At 36.7% G+C, this 20,527-nt stretch overlaps 1 protein-coding gene across 1 annotated transcript in view; it reads left to right on the top strand.

Annotated features, from left to right (window-relative positions):
* The window catches only part of LAMA2 (laminin subunit alpha 2), a 475,613-nt gene extending 457,575 nt beyond the window's left edge, over window positions 1–18,038 (top strand). The window contains exons 62-65 of the mRNA XM_047102999.1: window positions 5,479–5,632; window positions 8,159–8,289; window positions 10,201–10,423; window positions 17,871–18,038. Coding sequence (XP_046958955.1) covers window positions 5,479–5,632; window positions 8,159–8,289; window positions 10,201–10,423; window positions 17,871–18,028 — 666 coding nt within the window. The 3' untranslated portion in view covers window positions 18,029–18,038. The remainder of the gene's footprint in view (window positions 1–5,478; window positions 5,633–8,158; window positions 8,290–10,200; window positions 10,424–17,870) is intronic.
* Window positions 18,039–20,527: the final 2,489 nt, after the last annotated feature.

Here is a 20,527-nt window from a genome sequence, read left to right as displayed (position 1 = left end):
ATTCTTTTACATGTAGTTGTCCAGCTTTCCCAGCACCATATGTTAAAAAAACAGTCTTTTCCGCATTGTATATTCTTACCTTGTTTGTTGTAGATTAAATGACCATATAAGTGTAGGTTTATTTCTGGGATCTCTATTTTTTCCATTGATCTGTGTGTCTGTGTTTGAGCTAGTATCATAATTTTGATTATTAAGGCTTTATAGTATCCTTGAAATCTAGAATTGTGTTACCTCCAGCTTCTTCCTTCTTAAGAACGCTTTGGCTATTTCAGTAAATTTTAGTATTATTTGTCCTAGTTTTGTGAAAAATGCTTTTGGTATTTTGCCAGGGATTGCATTGAATCTGTAGATTGCTTTAACAATATTTATGTAACAATATTAATTGTTCAAATCCATGAACATGGAATATCTTTCCATTTATGTCATCTTCAATTTCTTTCATCGGATTATTACAGTTTTCTGAGTATAGGTCTTTCACCTCCTTGGTTAAGTTTATTTCTAGGGATTTTATTCTTTTCAGTACAATTGTAAATGGAATTGTTTTCTAAATTTCCCTTTCTGCTACTTTGTTATTAGTATATAGAAATTCTATCAAGTACTGGGTATTAATTTTGTATCCTGCAATTTTACTGAATTCATTCTTTCTTCTAGTAGTTTTTTGGTGGAGTCTTTAAGGTTTTTCTATGTATTATCATGTTATTTGCAAATAGTGACCGTTTAACTTCTTCCTTACCAATTTGGACACCTTTTATTTCTTGCTTGATTGCTGCAGCTAGGATTTTCAGTACTATGTTGAATAAAAGTATCAAGAATAGACTTCCTCATCTTGTTCTGGATCTTAGAGGAAAGCTCTCAGTTTTTCACCTTCTGTATAATGTTAGCTCTGGCTTTTTCACATATTGCCTTTACTATGTTGAGGTATGTTCCCTCTAAACCCACCTTGTTGAATGGTTTTATCAACAGATGTTGAGCTTTATCGAATGTTTTTTCTGCATCTATTGAGATGATTTTTGTATGATTTTTGCTCTCCATTGTGTTCAATGCGATGTATCTTGTTGATTTTTGAATATTGAACTATTTTGCATCCACAGAATAAGTCCTACTTGATCACATTTTTAATATATTGTGGAATCTGGTTTAATATTTTGTTAAGGATTTTTGCATTTATATTCATCAGACATATTGGCATGTAGTTTTCTTATTTTGTGGCATCTTTGTCCAGTTTAGGTATCATAGTAATGCTGGCTTCATAGAATGTATTTGAAAGCTTTCCTTCCTCTTCTACTTTTTAGACTAGTTTAAAGGAAATAAGTATTAACTCTTCTGTAAATGGTAGAATTTGACTATGAAGCCACCTGGTTTAAGACTTTCGTTTGTTGGTAGTTTTTGATTGCCCATTCAATTTTGTTACTAGCAATTTATGTGTCCAGACTTTCTATTTCTTCTTGATTCAGTTTTGGAAGATTGTAGGTTTCTAGGAATGAATCATTTCTCTAGATTGTGCAATTTGTTGGCATATAATTTTTCATAGTAGTCTCTCATAATCCTTTGTATTTCTGTGGTGGTGGTGGTGGTTATCTTCCATCTTTGATTTTATTTATTTGGGTCTTTTTTTCCCCTGATGAATCCAGCTAAAGGTTTATCAATTTTGTTTATCTTTCAAAAAACCAGTTCTTGGTTTCATTGATCTTTTCTATTGTTTTGTCTCTTTCATTTATTTCTGCTCTGATCTTTATTATTTCCTTCCTTCTACTCACATTTGGTTTTGTCTGTTTTTTTCTAGTTCCTTTATGTGTAAAGTTATTGAGATTGTTCTTGTTTCTTGAGGTAGGCCTGTAAGTTAATATAAATTTCCCTTTTAGAACTGATTTCACCTTGTCTGTTTTCATTTTCATTTGTTCCCAAGTATTTTTTTTTATTTCTTCAATGACTTATTGGTTGTTTACTATCATTGCTTAGCATCCACATGTTTGTGTTTTTCCAGTTTTTTGTTGTTGTTATGACTGATTTTTAGTTTCATACCATGTGACCAGAAAAGATACACGATATGATGTCAGTCTTCTTCAATTTATTGAGTCGTATTTTGTGGCCTAACCTGTGATCTATCGTGGAGAATATTCTATGTGTGCTTAAAAAGAATGTGTATTCTGTTAACTTGAGATTGAATGTTCTGTATATATCTGTTATGTCCATCTCTCTAGTGTGTCGTTCAAAGACGCTATTTCCTTATTGATTTTCATCCCGGATGATGCATTTATTGATGGAACCAGAGTGTTAAAGTCTCCTACTATTATTGTGTGGCTGTCAATTTCTCCTTTTATGTCTGTTAATATCTTCTTTATGTACTTTATGTGCATATTTATAATTGTTATATCCTTTTGTTGGGTTCATCCCTTATTGTTTAATGCCTTTGTTACACTCCTCGTTTTAAAGTCTTTTTTGTCTGATATAGGTACTGCTACACTGGCTTTTTTTTTCTCGCTGCCATTTGCATGGAATATCTCTTACTATCCCTTTACTTTCAGCCTGTGTCTTTAGGTCTGAGGTGAGTCACTTTTATATAACAGATAGATGGATCTTGCTTTTTTTAATCCATTCTACCATTTTGTCTTTTGATTGGAGCATTTAGATCATTTATGTTTAATGTAATTATTGGTAAGTTTGTACTTACTACTCTTTTGTTAATTGCTTTCTGGTTGTTTTTGTAGTTCTTCTCTGAACCTTTATTCTTTTGCTCCCTTGTGATTGATGACTCTGTAGTGTTATGTATAGCTTTCTTTCTCTTTATTGTTTTGTATCTATTAAATGTTTGGAGTTGTGGTTACCATGAGGCTCACATATAACATCCTAAGGATATAGCAGTCTACACTGATGGTCATTTAAATTCAAACACATACTGAAAAACATTTTCACTCCCTCTCCACATTTTATGTATGTGTTGTCATATTTTACATCTTTTTATTTTCTGACATCTAATCATGGCCTTACCTATTTAAAGAAGTCCTTTTAACATTTCTTGTAAGGCCACTTCAGTGGTGATGATCTCCTTCAACTTTTTTTGGTCTGAGAAACTATCTCTCCTTCATTTCTGAATGATAATCTCGCTGGGTACAGTATTATTGGTTGTGAGTTTTATTTTTCTTTCAATACTTTGAATATGTGAGGCTACTCTCTTCTAACCTGTAAAGTTTTCACTAAAAAATCAATGGCTAGCCTGATGGGATTTCCCTCTTACATAACTGTTTGTCTCTTGCTGCTTTTAAAATTCTCTATATTTAATCTTTGACATTTTAATTATTATATGTCATTGTGTAGACGTCCGTGGGCTCATTTTGTTTGAAACTATCTGTGCTTCTAGAATCTGGAAGTCTATTTCCTTTTCTAGGTTATGGAAGTTTTTTGCCACCCCCATAATGTAAATGTTTGTTTCTTAATGTTGTCGAAAAGATCCTTTAACCTATCCTCATTTTTTTTTTTTTTAATTCTTTTTTTCTTAAGGTGCCTAGGTGTCTCACTTGGTTAAAAGTCCAACTCTTGATTTCAGCTCAGGTCATGATCTCACAGTTTATGAGATCAAGCCCTATATCAGGCTCTGTGCTCACAACCTGTAGCTATTTGGGATTCTCTCCCTCCTCTCCCTCTGCCCCTCCCCTTCTCACATGCTCACTCTCTTTCTCACTTTTTAAAAAAATTATTTTTTTCTTTTTGCTGTTCAGCTTGGGTGCTTTCCATTATTATCTTACAGATTACTGATCTGTTTTTCTACATCTGGTAATCTGTTCCCTCTCATACATTTTTCATTTCAGTTATATTCTTCAAATTTGATTAGTTCCTTTTTATATTTTCTATCTCTCTGTTGAAGTTTTCACTGAATTCTTCCACTCTTCTCTCTAGTCCAGTGAATATCTTTACAATCATTTATTTTAAACTCCTTACTAGGTATATTGCTTATCTCTGTTTCATTTAGTTCTTTTTCTGAAGTTTTGCCTTTTGTTTGGGATATATTTCTCTGTCTCTCCATTTTGCTTTTGTGTTTGTTTCTATGAATTAAGTGGAAAAGCTACTTCTCCTAAACTTTAAGGAACAGTCTTGTGGTATGGTCATCCCCTGTGCAGGCTATGTGTGCCTGGTGACTTCCTGGCTGGGGGTCACAGGGCACTCTGTGCTGGAGCTTGCCTGGTAGATTGGCTGGAACTGAACTGGGCATGTGCTGGGGTGGTCCTGGGGCTCTCTGCATAGAGGGTGCCTTGTCAGGACAGCTAAAACTGAAGTGTGTGCAAGTCAGGGGTTCCTAATGCCGTCCATGCAGAGGGCACCCTGGCAGGACAGAAGTGGGTATAAGCTGGGGTATTTGGGGACTCTTCTGCAGAGGATGCCCTTCTGGGGTGGCTAGGGCTGAAGTGGGATGTGGGCTGGGGCATCCTGGGGTGCTCCCTGCAAGGGGTACCCTGGTAATAACTGAAACAGGCATGTATGGCCTGGAGGTTCATGGGGCACTCAGTGCAGGGAGCCCCCTGCTGGGGCTGCTGGAGCCAAAACAGGCATCAGTCAGGAGGTCCTGGAGTGCTCTGTGCCAGGGTTGCCACAGAATGCCATCTGGAGCTGAGGTAGTATGGGTCTGGAGTGTTCCAGCATTCATTGTTCCTGTGTCACCTTGGTGTCATGGCTGGAGTTGTAGGGAGAACTGAACAGGAGTGTCCCAGTGTGCACCATTCTGGGGTTGCCTTGCTGGGCCAGCTGGCGCTGGTATAAGCTACGGGGTTGGGGCTCACAGGCAGCTGGTGTGGTCCATGCTATCAAGGTGGAGGAAGTACATAAACCATTGCTCTCACTAGCCTGTCTGACCCAGAGAGTTCCAGCAGCTCCCTCACCATTTGGCAGGGTTCTGGGGCTGAGCCTTTTATATACTAGTTGCTCTTTTTCTGTGCCCCAGGTCAGATGAATCTCCTCTCAGTCCCTCAGTACTATCCCTTCCCATTGCAGTTCATTGGGTCAGGGGTTGCCATTTTGCTGTGCAGAAGCTATTCAGTCGGCCCTCAATTCTTCTAAAGGAGGAATTGCTTTATCAATAGGTACAGATTTGGTGTGTCCATGGTAGTAAGTTCAGGTTCTTTCTACATCACCATCCTGGACCAGAACCAGCATAAGGAACTAAAGAAAAGTCATGATATTCATATGGGGCACATAGGTCTGCCAAATCAGTGGTCCCATGAGAGTCACAATGTACACTATTTAGAATATCAGAACAATCTAGATATAGGCTAGATATATCCCAGTTGAGGAGCCCAACAGAGGATTCTGTGGGCCCATTTTGTGAAGCCTGGGATGATGGTACAGATTTAGGTAGTTTGGGGCTGTCTTAAGGAAACTGGGTGATGATTACAAGCACAGAGCATCCCCACAAATTACTGAATTCCATATAAAGGCAAAGTTTCTGCTAAAACCTGCTATTTGTTTTTGTCTGACCTGAATATTTAGGTGACCTACAGCATTGATGGCTGCATCAGGAATTTTCAGATGGCAGAGGCCCCTGTAGATCTTGAACAACCAACCTCCAGTTTCCACGTTGGAACGTGTTTTGCTAATGCTCAGAAAGGAACATATTTTGATGGAACAGGTTTTGCCAAAGCAGGTGAGGCACTTCCATTTTCTTCCTGTTGAATATTAAATAGGTCCAAATATTAACTTCTGGCTTGTATGGAAAAATAAAAGTCCTGGATTTCCTAAATTAGTACACTTAAACCAGAAATAAAAATGGATAGTAGTAATAACAAAAAGTCTCTTAAAGATTAATGTGTCTTATTGTGAGAAGATTTAATAGAAAAAATAAGTGTAATTCTACAAGAAGGGCCATATGTTTATACATGTAATTTATCTACTTTTCAGTTTTCCCTGTCTACCTTTCTGAAGACGAGGTAGCATTTTTCTTTCTTCCTCTCTTCAACTTCTTTTTTTTTTAATTTTTTTTTCAACGTTTATTTATTTTCGGGACAGAGAGAGACAGAGCATGAACAGGGGAGGGGCAGAGAGAGAGGGAGACACAGAATCGGAAACAGGCTCCAGGCTCTGAGCCATCAGCCCAGAGCCTGACGCGGGGCTCGAACTCACGGACCGCGAGATCGTGACCTGGCTGAAGTCGGACGCTTAACCGACTGCGCCACCCAGGCGCCCCTCTCTTCAACTTCTTTTAATACTCCATGTCATGAGCTCCCACTCATACCCATGACAGACACATACTGGTACCCATTTCTCATCGATGGTGATGACGATTGGCACTTTTCCCTGACTTTAGGCATCTGTCCCTTACTAATGAGCACTTCCAGAGCAGGTCTGGATCACTGATAGTAAATGTACAATTTGGAAAGAAAAATATAAAATATATAACAACAAAAAAGACCTTAACATACTTTAAGATGGACTGTTCAGTCCTAGAGTTAGAAAAAAATTAATGAGCACATAATGTATAGAAGTTATCATGGGGAACAGAAGTAAATGTTTCTTTTTTCAAAAAATATACTATTAATAGGTAAGATTCAGTGCGCTCAGAAATCACAAGTCAAGTACATATGATTTAAAACTACAAAAGATATACAAGCAAGGTTCTGTGGATATTTAGAAGAAACATTAATTTTGGTTGGGGAAATCAGGAAAGGCTTTATGAGAAAATTGACATTTGAGCTAGGATTTAAAAGGTGAGATAAATGCTCACATACAAAGGTTTTCAGAGATGGAAGGCCAGAGCCCTCAGACAAAGCATAATTTGGAAACTTCACCTATAGCTGAGGCAGAAAACAGATAAACACAGGTTTTGTTAAACATTAAAATATTGGTGGTTATGATGAGCCCTACATTCCATGTGCAGAGAAAACCCAAAGCCTTCCCCAAGATTTCTTCAAATTCACAGATGGCTAGCATTCTCTTGGTCAAATTTGATGGCAAGCTTCAGCGTCTGCAGTTAATTTATTGACTTGCTATTCTGCCTGGGCTCTTTTTTTTCATTCTGGATCAAACTGGACCAGAAAATTAGCCACTTCCCCAATTTCCAACAACTCTTTTCATCCCCTCAACAGACAGTGTAATGCAATCTTTATAAGACTTGGATGATTAGAGAAGGTTTCATCATTGTAAAACATACAGCTTCAATTAAACCTTTGACATCTTTGTCCTTAAAACCTTTTCAGCCACCTGATCACTGTGGTTTTTACTGGCCAATTCACTCTGTCTTCTGCTGAACTGTTTCATGTTGTGCCTTTCTTCTCCTCACTTCTCCCTTTCAGGGACAAAAACAAGCACTTTGTTTTATTTTGCAGGACAATTCATCTTCTTTTTCTCTTAAAATCTGCTCTAAACCCACCTTTGCACATCCCAACCCATCAAGGTTCTCAGTAGAACAATAAGTTTTTCACATAATAGACACTACCCTTCATTGGAGGCAACTGTGATTACAAATAGCATTTATTTCTTAATAAATAGAAGACATGCATAAAATTTCTGTAGTTCTTCTCTCATACTCCATGCAGTTGATATTTTCTAGGTCTGTTCATATTGAATGGCTTTGTTTCTAAGAGGCATGTCTTAAATACTTCCTAAAAGATTAAATAAATCAATGAATCAAATATAGGAAATTATAGAAAAAACTTACTTGGATAAACTGGAAAAACCTAGTTATGTCCCAGAATCTTCTCTTTCAAAATCATGCTTACAGTTCCTTTCTTTATTTAAAAAAAAAAAAAATCTTAGAGCAGCCTAGTAAAATCTTACTGAATAATCATTGAAATGCTTGACCTAATCCAACAGTAAGACTTCCAATAGAACCATGCATTGCTATGGGATTCTTTGAGCCAATCTCCGTGTGTGTTCATCCATTTAATTATTCAACAACTATGTATTAAACTTCCCTGTGTGCCAGATACCTTGGTAGGCACAGTAATAAAATTGCCCTCACAGAATTTACATGCTAGGAGGGAAGACAACCAAGAAAATAAGCAATAACTTTAAAGTGTTACATGATACGATGGTGGAAATACAGGCCATAGGAGAGTCTGGAACTTATTATAATTGACGAATATCTGAATTGAGATCTAAACCATTGCATTGTACAAACTTGAATCAACAATCCCTAAACTCTAATCCATTTTTTTTAATCTTCATTTTACAGTTGATGGGTTCAAAGTGGGATTGGACCTTCTTGTAGAATTTGAATTCCGCACAACTAGAACCACTGGAGTTCTTCTAGGAATCAGCAGCCAGAAAATGGATGGAATGGGTGTCGAAATGATTGATGAAAAGGTGAGTGTCAGCTGTCTACCTATTTCTGATTTCCTCATGATATTGTTGTTCGTATGTAGAACATCTACATTGTGAAGCCTTGCTGTATTCTTGTTGGGAGAAAGCTAGATTGTATCTTTCCATCTATCTAGATTATCTCTAATGTGTGTTTTCAACACTTATTCTGTAGACCAGTGTAAGCTTTAAGTGTGCTAATTCTACAGTAAGCCAATTGTGTTGACACATAATGGGCCAAATAGTTTTAGATCTCAAGCTCTTACTTGTTGCTAAAAGTACACTGATATCCTCTTTGTGAATACACTGTATGTAAAACTGTAGATTCCAATGGGAAAAAGAGGAGGGGACCTGGATTGTCTAAAATCAGTGTTTGCCTCTTATACCACAGTAGGCACATCTCAGAAGTCAAGATGGCCAACTGACACATCAGTTTCTCAATTTCTATTTAAAAATCATCTAGATACCATTTCAAAAAAGTACTGATTTATACTGAATTTATATCAACATAATCTATTTTGCCAATTTGCTTACAATGGATAAGCTAATTCCAAATACCTCTCCCGTCCCTCCCTATGAACAGCAACCTGCCGCAAGATGACCTGTGTATATACTTTGTACTGCAGGCAGCAGGTAAAGAGAGGCAGGCAAGGCAAGGAGTCGCCCAAGTTTTCTATCTGGCTCTTAAATAGGACTCATGCTTCACCCCTGTTCATATGTCCACTCGTATACTGCTGCCGCCTCCCAAGAAGAAAGACCACAGAGTGACCTCAAGACTCTCCCTCCTACCTTCAAACCATCCTCAAAGGCAATAAAGCAAAAAGATCCAGGAGTACAGAGGCAGGAAAGGGGGTACAGACAAGCAACAACTCATGGCTTTGCCAGATTTTCAAGCACGTTCACTACATCTTGTCGGAGTTCGCTTCATTTCATCGCCTGTTTTTAACCAGTTACTATCAATTTGTCAGAGTATCAAGTTCCATTACAATGTATGTGTATTTCTCACCAAGTCCTGCTCTTACAAACTCCACCCAATAGAGTAAAACCTTAAGGTTTTGTTTTGTTTTGTTTTTACATCCCTGTTCAGTTTACAAACTTTTCACCTATTGCAGTTTTTCATCTTTTTAAAAACCCCATGTCTTTTCTTTTACCTTGTCAAACGTGTTGCAAGACTGACTGTTTTCAATGTTTCAATATGTTTCTTTTCGTCAGCTTCAAAAGAATTCTGTCATCTCAAATTTCAGGGACTGTTCCATGTTACTGAAAACAGGTTTTTCTCATTTAGACATGAACTTCCAATCTAAGTTCTACATTGTTAAGAATTTAACTGGCCTTCTGGCTGAAAGTCTCTGGCACCTGTGACATGAAGCTTGCCCAAAAAAGTAATTTATGTTATTCGCAATCCTGCATATAAAATGGAATCCATGAAGGAAAAAAAAAAGCATACAATTAAAACCTCAAAAGCTTACATTTTGCAAAACCAATAATCCTCTAAAATGAATTTGTAAATCAAATTAATGAATTACTCTAAACATCTTTTAAGAAATTTTGTAAAGGTTCACTAAGAACTCTCATACTCTATAAAGATCTATGGTAGAATTTGTCCCTGTGTATATGAGGTTCCTTTTTTTTTATCACTTAGACTCATATATCACATTTTCTGAAAGCAGAATTATTACTAGTCTCACACATCTTGCTCCAAACAAAGAACATATTTTGTGATTCCTGGTCATTAAATCTGTGTTTTAATTTCTGTCAAGATTTTTTTTTTAATTTTTAAAATGTCTCAGATATGTTCATTTCTAACTATTCCAGCCGATGCCTTTTTCCTAGAGACATAACAATTTTTGCTATGCAAACCATCATGAAACCTTTCTAATGAAACCATCTGTGACTGTTCAATTTCCTATTTTCTAGCTTATGTTTCATGTGGACAATGGTGCCGGCCGATTCACTGCTGTCTATGATGCTGGGATCCCTGGGCATTTGTGTGATGGACAATGGCATAAAGTCACAGCCAACAAGATCAAACACCGCATTGAGCTGACAGTAGATGGGAACCAGGTGGTAGCCCAGAGCCCCAACCAGGCATCCACATCAGCTGATACAAATGACCCCGTGTTTGTTGGAGGATTCCCAGGTGAGCCTTATCTACCCCAGCAAGAATTTGTTAGTGGATTTAAAATATTTATATATTTCTATAAATATGTCCAAGAACGTGTGCTTAAGTATACTTCCTAGCTTTAGAATCTACTCCCATAAATAACACCTGAAATTTCCAGTGTGTAAAATGAGCATATTACTTATATAAACCACATGGGGCTGAACTTTACATGATAGCCCCCGAAGTTTCATTCATGAGGAGATGGGGGCTAGAGGAAATGAATTTGCTTATAAAAGATATGAGGCATTTAACAGTCAGAGTTGGTGTTCTTTCTGATTTTTTGAAAATCAATATACCAGAGGAATCATAAATTGTTATGGAACTTATTTCCTCAAGTTCTGGAAATCATTGGGTTAAACACAGCTAATTTCCCCCTTAGGTTATTATAGCATTTATATTTATATTACAAAGAAACCTAAGCAATAAATCTGCATTCAAAACCCCTGTCCAGCACATTAAGTAGAGCACATAAACCACAGAGTTACCTAAAGTGCCCATAAACAAGAGTGCCCAACTTGATGAGAAATAACCCAACCACCTCTTTTTAAATACTATACTAACACAGACTCTTGGAATGGTCTTTCAGCATGTTGGCAAGAGAAACTGCTGTTCCCATGTAAAGTTCCTCTGCTTAATAAAACAAGCAAAATATATATTCAGCAGTGGTTAATGGAGGGAAAGATTTAGGAGAAATGGGGACCAATTCAGAGCTCCTTTTTCCAAAGTTGCTTCTGGGTTTGAAAAGGGCCTACCTCTGCTTCAATCGGGATACCCTCCAAGATACTTTGAAGGAGATAATGTATTTCTCCACTTAGAGTCTATGAAATGAGATCCTAGTTAGCACTTACTAGGCCTACTGAAAGAATGGAGTGTCTCCTCAGCAAAGAAAATACTTTGTGTGAGTTTTCAACCTACTTAACCTTTTGGGATGTATTTTTACAATGAAGAAAGTAATAAAGTCACCATTGAAAGCCCATATCCTAATTCAGTAAAATATCTGATCAATTGATTTGTTTCACTAAAATTCCATAATATATCAGAGTTGTAAACTCATTCATTCCAAATCAAACTCTTTGCTATCTTAAAATGTACAATTCTACATGTCTCCAAATTTCAGCGTACATAACCATAGAAACTTTACAAGTTTAGCTGTTAGCGAAGCTAAGCACAAAATCACTAACTTTACTTAAAGCAGGCTTCCAATTTAATCTCAAGCTAACAGCTGACTAAAACAGGCCCTTAAAAAACTTTCAGCAAAGATGGCAGAGAGGACTCTAAGCTCACCTCATCCAACAGATACAACTAGATAACACATGTTATCATTATAAATAATCCAGAAATGAACTGAAAAGACTGGAAGAAAAAATTCCACAACAAAATGTAGAGAAGAGGCCACAGGGAAGAAGGTAGGAAGGGCAGAGACTCAGAAGTTAAAGGACCACAGGCCCTTGGTGGAAGTGAGGGAGCCACGGCTATGCAGAGGGGAGAGAAACAGAGTCACACTGGGGAGTTTACATGGGGAAGGCAATTCCGGGAACGTCTGGCTTTGAAAACAGGAGGGGCCAAATTTTGTGAGCTTTTACAACCAGCAAGACTTAAAGCCTGGAACCTTAAAAATCAACAGACTTCTCTCTGGGAGAGCCAGAAGGGTGGTAAGAGACTGAGTCCCCACCCTTCAAGACACAGCACAAAGAACAGCCCACAGAGATAACAGCAGAGCAGCAGCAGTTTGCAAAACACCTGGGGCATTAGGGAGGGGAGTTATTTACTGTCCCAGAGGGACAGAGACTGCTGGGAGACTCCCCCAGGAATAAAGGCAGAAAGCACCATTTCCCTCCCCTGACCCCCAGCACAAACACACAGCCACCTGCAGGAAATAGTGCAGACAGACGGAACTGTTCCCTACTTAACTTGCTTACACCAAGCCCCACCCCCTCCAGCCCAGCCTGCTTGGGTGTTGGCGCTGTGGATCCCCTCCCTCAGAAAACCAGGCTCAAACCTTGCTAATACTGCATCTCCCTACCTCATGTTTTACAGGGCCTCTGTCCCATCTCCCAGACAGGGCATGCACACCTTGCTAAAACTACGCACCTTGCTCATGTGTGTTTTGTGGATTGGCCTGGTCTCAGCAGCAGAGACATGTTCTCTCAGGGCAGATGACCAGCTTGACCTTGTTAAAAGTGCGTGCCTACCCACCACTTTCAAGGGCATTAGACTTAGCTGACTTTCCTAACACACAGAAACAGAGAGACAAAATGAGGAGACAGAGGAAATGTCCTAAATGAAAGAACAAGACAAAATTACAGCAAGAGACCTAAGTGAAATGTAAATAAGTCATATCCATAAAAGAGAATTTGAAATAATTATCATAAAGATACAGCACTTGAAAAAAAGAGTGGAGAACATGTTGAGACCCTTAACAAAGAGAGAAAAAACAAAATCAGAGATGAAGAATACAATAATTGAAATTAAGAATACACTAGATAGAATAAATAACAAATTAGAGGAAGCAGAAGAACAAATCAGCAACCTGGAGAACAGAGTAATGGCAAGTAATCAACCTGAGCAGGTGACAGGAAAAAATATGCAAAATGACAATAGACGTAGAGAACTCAGTGACTCCGTCAAAAGTAATGACATTCACATTACAGGGATCCCAGAAGAAGAAGAGAGAGAAAAGGGGGCAGAGCATTTACTTGAAGACTTAATAACTGAAAACTTCTCAAACCTGGGAAAGGAAACAGAAATTCAGATCCAGGAGGCACAAAAATCCCCCAACAAAATGAACACAAGGAGGTCCACACCAAAACACATAGTAATTAAAATGACAAAAAGCACAAAAGCAGCAAAAATCAGTGTATCTATAAAAAATACCAGCCAATGGACTCATAAAATAAAAGGATGTAAAGTATGACACCATATACCTAAAATGTAGTTTTTTTGGGGGGTGTGGGGCGGGGAGAGGTAAAAAATTGGTTTAAACTTAAGCGACCATCAACTTAATACAAACTGCCATATGCAGATGATGTTATATACAAACCTACTGGTAACCCCAAATCAAAAACCAGTAACAGATATGCAAAATATTAAGAGAAAGGAATCCAGTGTATCACTAAGGAAAGCCAACTTATGGTGAGAGAACTTATGGTGGCAAGAGAAGAAAGGAACAGAGAAGCTCTACAAAAGCAACCACAAAAAAAATAACAAAATGGCAATAAATTCATGCCTATCAATACATACTTTGAATGTAAATGGACTACATGCTCCATTCAAAAGACATAGGATATCTGAATGGTTAAAAAAGCAAAACCCATCTATATTCTGCCTACAAGAGACTCTTTTGAGACCAACAGACATCTGCAGATTGAAAGTGGGGGATGGGGAAATATTTATCATGCAAATAGACATGAAAAGTATTGCCAGGGTGGCAATACTTATATCAGGGAAAATAGACTTTGAAACAAAGACTTTAACAAGAGGCAAAAAAGGACACTACATAATAATAAAGGGAAAAATCCAACAAAACGATATAACAGTGGTGAATATCTATGTACCCAATATGGAAGCACCCAAATAACAAAAATTTAAAAAGCTAATAACAAGTATAAAGAAACTAATAGTACAGTAGCACCCCTTTTTAACACCCCATTTTCATCAATAGATTATCTAAACAGAAAATCAATAAGGAAAGGGTGGCTTTGAATGACATACTGGACCAGAGGCATTTAACAGATAGATCCAGAACATTCCATCTTAAAACAGCAGAATACCATTTTTTTAAGTGCACATGGAACATTCTCCACAGTATGTCACATATTAGGCCACAAAACAAGTCTCAACAAATTTAAAAAGGTCACAGACATACTTTTCTGACCCAAATACAATGGCACTAGGAATCAACCACAAGAAAAAATTTGGAAAAAACACAAATACATGGAGATTAAATAATACGCTACTAAACAATAAATTTGTCAACCAAGAAATCAAATAAAAAATTTAAAAAATACATGGTAACAAATGAAAACTCAATGGTCCAAAATCTTTGGGATGCAGCAAGTTGGTTGTGAGAGGGAAGTTTACAGCAATACAGGCCTACATCAAAAAGCAAAAAAACAAAACAAAACAAAAAACTCAAATAAACAATGTAACCTTACACCTAAAGGAACTAGAAAAAGAACAAACCTAAAAACAGCAGAAGAAATAATAAAAATTAACACAGAAATAAATGAAATAGAAACAACCAAAAAAAAAAAAAAGATCAATGAAAGCAGGAGCTAGTTCTTTGAAAAGATCAACGAAATTGATAAACATCTAGCTAGACTCAAAGAAAAAAGAGGGAGAGAGAACTCAAAGCCAGAAATGAAAGAGGAGAAATAACAACCCACACCACACAAATACCAAGGATTATAAAATAATACTAAGATTATATGAAAACATATTGGATAACCTAGAGGAAATGGATAAATTCCTAGAAACATATAACCTCCCAAAAGTGAGTCAGGAAGAAAGAAAATTTGAACAGACCAATTACTAGAAATGAAATTGAATCAATAATCAAAAAACTCCCAACAAACACAAGTCCAGGACCAGATAGCTTCACAAGTGAAGTCTACCAAATATTTAAAGAAGAATCAATACATGGTCTTCTCAAACTTAAAAAATAGAAGAGGAAGGAAAGCTTCCAATTTAATTCTATGAGGCCAGCATTACCAAAACCAGAATAAGATTCTTCAAAAGAGAGAAAAAACTACAGGCCAGTATATCTGATGAAATTAGATGCAAAAATTCTCAACAAAATACTAGCAAACTGAATCCAAGAATACATTTTTAAAAATCATTCACCATGATCAAGTAGGAAAGGGTAAAAACTATATGATCATTTCAACAGATGCAGAAAAAGCATTTGACAAAGTACAATATTCATTCATGATAAAAATCCTCAACAAAGTAGGTTTAGAGGAACATACCACAAAAGTAGGTTCATAGAGACCATGTATGAAAACCCCACAGTTAACATCATACTCAATGGTGAAAAACTGAGAGATTTTCCACTAAGGTCAAAAACAAGACTAAATTGTCCACTCTCACTACTTTTCTTCAATATAGTACTGGAAGTCCTAGCCATTGCAATTAGATTTGAAAAAAAAAAAAAAAAAAAAGAATAAAATTCATCCAAATTGGTAAGGAAGAAGTAAAATTTTCACTATTTGATGACATGATATACCTATATATAGAAAACCCTAAATTCCACCAAAAAAAAAAAAAGAAAAAGAAAAAGAAATCCTACTATAACTGATAAAGGAATTCAGTAAGGTTGCAATACAAAATCAATGTACAGATATCTGTTGCATTTCAATACACAATTAACGAGCAGCAGAAAGAGAAATTAAGAAAACAACCCCATGTACAAGCACCAAGAAAATATATACCTAGGAATAAACATAACCAAGGGGGAGAAAGACCTATACTCTGAAAACTATAAAACATTGATGAAAGAAATTGAAGATGACACAAACAAATGGACATTCCATGCTCATGGATTGGAAGGTCAAGTAGTGTTAAAATGTCCATACTACCCAAAGCAATCATCAGATTGAAACAATCCCTATCAAAATGCTAACTGCATTTTCCACACAACTGCCATCCTAATTTTTTTAAAAAAAGATTTTATTTGTCAGTAATCTCCACACCCAGTGTGGGGCTCAAACTCACAACCCTGAGATCAAGAGTCACATGCCCCACCAGCCACTGCAACAATCCTAAAATTTGTGTGAAAGCATAAAAGACTCCAAATAGGCAAAGCAATCTTAAAAAAGAAACACGAAACTGGAGGTATCACAATTTCAGATTTCAAGTAATATCACAAACCTGTAATAATCAAACCAGTATGCTACTGGCACAGAAACATGTAGATCAATAGAACAGAATAGAAAGCCTAGAAATAAACCCACAATTAATATTTGACAAAAGAGGCAAGAATATGCAGTAGGAAAAAGTCTCTTCAACAAATAGTATTAAGAAAACTGGGCAGCTACATGCAAAAGAGTCAAACTGGACCACTTTCTTACACCATGCACACACGCAAAAAAAAAAAAACTCAAAATGGACTAAGGACTTAAATATAAGATCCGAAACATTAAAATCCTAGAAGAGAGCACAGACAGTAATTTCTCTGACATGGGCCATAACAACATCTTTCTAGATGTGTCTCCTAAGGCAAGGGAAACAACAGCAAAAATAAACTATTAGGATTACATCAAAATAAAAAGCTTCTGCACAGCAAAGGAAACAACCAACAGAACTAAAAGACAGCCTACTGAATGGGAGAACCAACAGAACTAAAAGATAGCCTACTGAATGCAAATGATATATCTGATACAAAGTTAGTATTTAAAATATGTAAAGAACCAATATAACTCAACACCCAAAAATCAAATAATCCAATAAAAAATGGGCAGAGGACGTGAACAGACATTTCTCTAAACAAGACATACAGATGGCCAACAGACACATGAAAAGATGCTTAATATCACTCATCACCAGGGTAATGCAAATCAAAACCACAATGAGATATCACCTCACACTGTCAGAATGGCTAAAATTAAAAAACAAGAAACAAGAGTTGGAGAAGATGTGAAATGAAAGGAACCTTCGTGTACTGCTGGTGGGAATGCAAACTGGTGTGGCCACTGAAAAAGTATGAAGGTTCTTCAAAAAATTAAAAATGGAATTACCTTATGATCCAATAATCACACTACTGGGTATATACTCAAATACAAAAAATACTAATTTGAAGGGATATATGCACCCCTATGTTTATTGCAGCATTATTTACAATAGCCAAACTATGGAAGCAGGTAAATGGCTATCAATAGATGAACAGATAAAGAAGATGTGGTATGTATGTGTGTATATGTGTATATGTGTGTATACACACACATATACATACATACATACAGTGGAATATTATTCAGCCATAAAAAAAAATCCTGTCATTTGCAACATAGATAGATCAGACGGTATAATGCTAAGTGAAATGAGCCAGTCAGAGAAAGACAAATAGCATATGATTTCACTTATATGTGGAATTTAAGAAATAAAACAAATGAACAAAGGGGGGAAAAGAAAGAAAGACAAACCAAAAAACAAAAAACAAAAACCAGAAATACCGATTCTTAACTATAGAGAGCAGATGGTTCCCAGAGAGGAGGTGGGTGGGAGGATGGATGAAGCAGGTAAACGGGACTGAGAGCACACCTGTCTTGATGAGCGCTGAGTTGTAGATGGAATTCTTGAATCACTGTATTTTACACCTGAAAATAATGTAATACAGTGTGTTAATTACACTGGAATTAAGCTTTAAAAATACATTTAACATGGAAGCCACATTTCAAAACTGAGTCTTTTTTGCTTTCTTTTTCAGATGGCCTCAATCAGTTTGGCCTGACAACCAACATTAGGTTCCGAGGTTGCATCCGATCTCTGAGGCTCACGAAAGGCACAGGCAAGCCTCTGGAGGTCAATTTTGCCAAGGCCCTGGAACTATGGGGCGTTCAACCTGTATCATGCCCAGCCAACTAATAGGTTTAACTCCAAGAAAGGCCCTTCAAAATAAGTATATCAAGTAAAAGAAATATATCTTACCTATATGTTATTAAAACTAATTTGTGCATGTATATTGAATTATTTCTGTACTCAGATGGCGCTGATTCAGAGCCCAGACCGACTTTAAATTCAACTTAAGTCCATGAATATTAAACCAATTATTTCATTCTAAATAATTGCTTGTTTTGTGTGATTTTAAAGATGAAAGGCAACTGACCATAAATTATTGAATTTGCAACATGCCTTGAAGTCATCTCAAGAAAAGCTGAGATGTAATTTGTGAATGCAACTTTTTGATTGTTTTTATTAACTCCTATTAAAACTTTTTTCATCCTTTTCCATGTACATCATCTTTGGCTTTCTGTTCAGGCCACTGAAAACAACAATGGATTTGGCATGTTTGGGAGGAAATCAGCTCCTTACTCCCTATGTTTGAGAAAGCATTAGCAAATCATTTCCCTGATGTAGGTTTATTATTAGAGAGTTTAACTAGCCATATGAATGAATACTTTTTTGTGCTGAGCATGTATTTAGAGAGTATAGATCAGATTCTGGCAAGAGAGCTTAATTACTTGATTTTCTTGTTTGATGATGATTTATAGGCTTTGGGGAGACACCAGAACCAAGCCCCAGAATGACAATTAAGCACACATTTGATACTCTATTGCTGAGACTATGGGCTCCTTAAATTTTCAGTGAATATCACAGTATACACAATCACAGAGGAATAATGCTGAAATGCATTTTTACTTACCGGGAAACAATAAACCAGAAACTTAATAGAAGTACATTGCTGAGTCTTTTTGAGTGATAATTTGACTTAACAAATTAATTTCCTTAAAAAAAGTCTGTGTTTAGTTCTTCTTTTATCCACTCTTTCAATCATCTTCAAAGGGGTCTTTGAGAAGACTGACCTAGATTTTATTCATCAATTTAAGAAGGAAGTGTTTCATTTGCCATCTTCAGTAGAAATAGTTGTAGTCTAATAACGCCGAACATATAAAAGAACAGACTTCCTTCACAGGGTAATTTTAACAAAAGAAACATAATCCTTTTTGACAGTGCTATCCACAAGGGGAAAGAAGGTGCTGTTTCTAATCAAGGAGATGGCTAATACACTCAGCATTTCACCATTAGCCAGTTGCTTGATATCATTTGCCTATACAACCTCATTCTAGATCAAGCAATTCTCAATCATGGCTCCATTTTGGAATTTCTGGGGAAGCTTGATTTAGTCTAGGATGTAGCCTGGGCATGAGTATTTTTAAAAAGCTTCCCAGGCAACTCTAAAGTTCCATCAGGAATGAGAACCACTGTTCTAAAGAAAGTATCCACTATGTCATAGAGTTGTAGAGTCCTCTAACAATCTATTGTTGTTGACTTTGTCTTGGCCATTTCCTCACACATAAAAAAAATATATATATTAAATCAAGTTAATGCCTTTTGAGGCATCTTTAAGTCATAAAACTCTCTGAGAACCAATGTGTTTTAAAAATGAGGATGTTCCTTCTCCACTGAACACTGACAAGATTTGTGCTTACCTGGAAAATAAGTGAATAAACAGAAATAAAGATGCTAAGTTCCTAAATTAAAAGTTAATGCCTTTCTTTCCTGAAGCCTCAACAGAAAGAAATATAACAAATTTGAAAGCAAAGGTACTCAAATAATAATCCTATCAGAGTCAAGTCCTGTTGAGGTCGATTTGTAGGTGAATGCCTTAGAATGGTAGAATTGGAAGGGCCCTTTGAAATCAATAAGTACAGTGATTCTCATCTCTTGCTAGACATTAAAATTGCCTTGGGTACGTATAAAAAGAAAAGGTTCTTATATCTGTATATCACCCCAGACCTTAAATAGTCTCTGAGTAAGGCCCTGGCATTGGCATTTTCTAAACATCTCCAGTTGATTCTAATGTGTGACTAAGGCTAAGAACTTGGGTTTCTACTGCCTCCCTATTTTATGGGGGAGGAACTGGAACAAACCCAGAGAGAGCTGATGTGCTTCAAGCCCCACAATAGTTAAGTTTTCCAAAATATTCCCAAGAAAGCTGATCTGGACCCAAGCAGAATTCACTGAATGAGGTATTGGCTAAATTTGTCCCAGACAAAATCCATATTCAAAAGTGGATCATGAATTTGTATGGACAAAACTTGTCCAAATTCTAAGATGAGAAATAAGGAAATTTTATGAACAGGAAAAGTTTCTCTGGCATATTTTAATTTTCTACCTCAATAATCAGATTTTTATCCCAAAGCAAAACATTTCCTTCACCCAACCTTAATCCCCTCAATAATTTCCTCACCTCCTTCCACCCACAGCAATCACGAAGAAGACAGAATACTTTTCATTTATTTTTCAAACACCCACTCCTACCAGGTTGTCAACCTTCTTTAAGAAGGTGCTTTGCACTTCAGAAGAAAAACATTTATGAAGGGAGTTTTATTGAAGTTACCATGGTGAGCACAGCTGACAATG

Source organism: Lynx rufus, unplaced genomic scaffold (genome assembly GCF_022079265.1).
Source record: "Lynx rufus isolate CCGP_SWC_20201006 ecotype Redwood Valley unplaced genomic scaffold, mLynRuf1.p SCAF_6, whole genome shotgun sequence".
Classification (NCBI taxonomy): Eukaryota; Metazoa; Chordata; class Mammalia; order Carnivora; family Felidae; genus Lynx; species Lynx rufus.
This window is presented reverse-complemented; position numbering and strand designations above follow the sequence as displayed.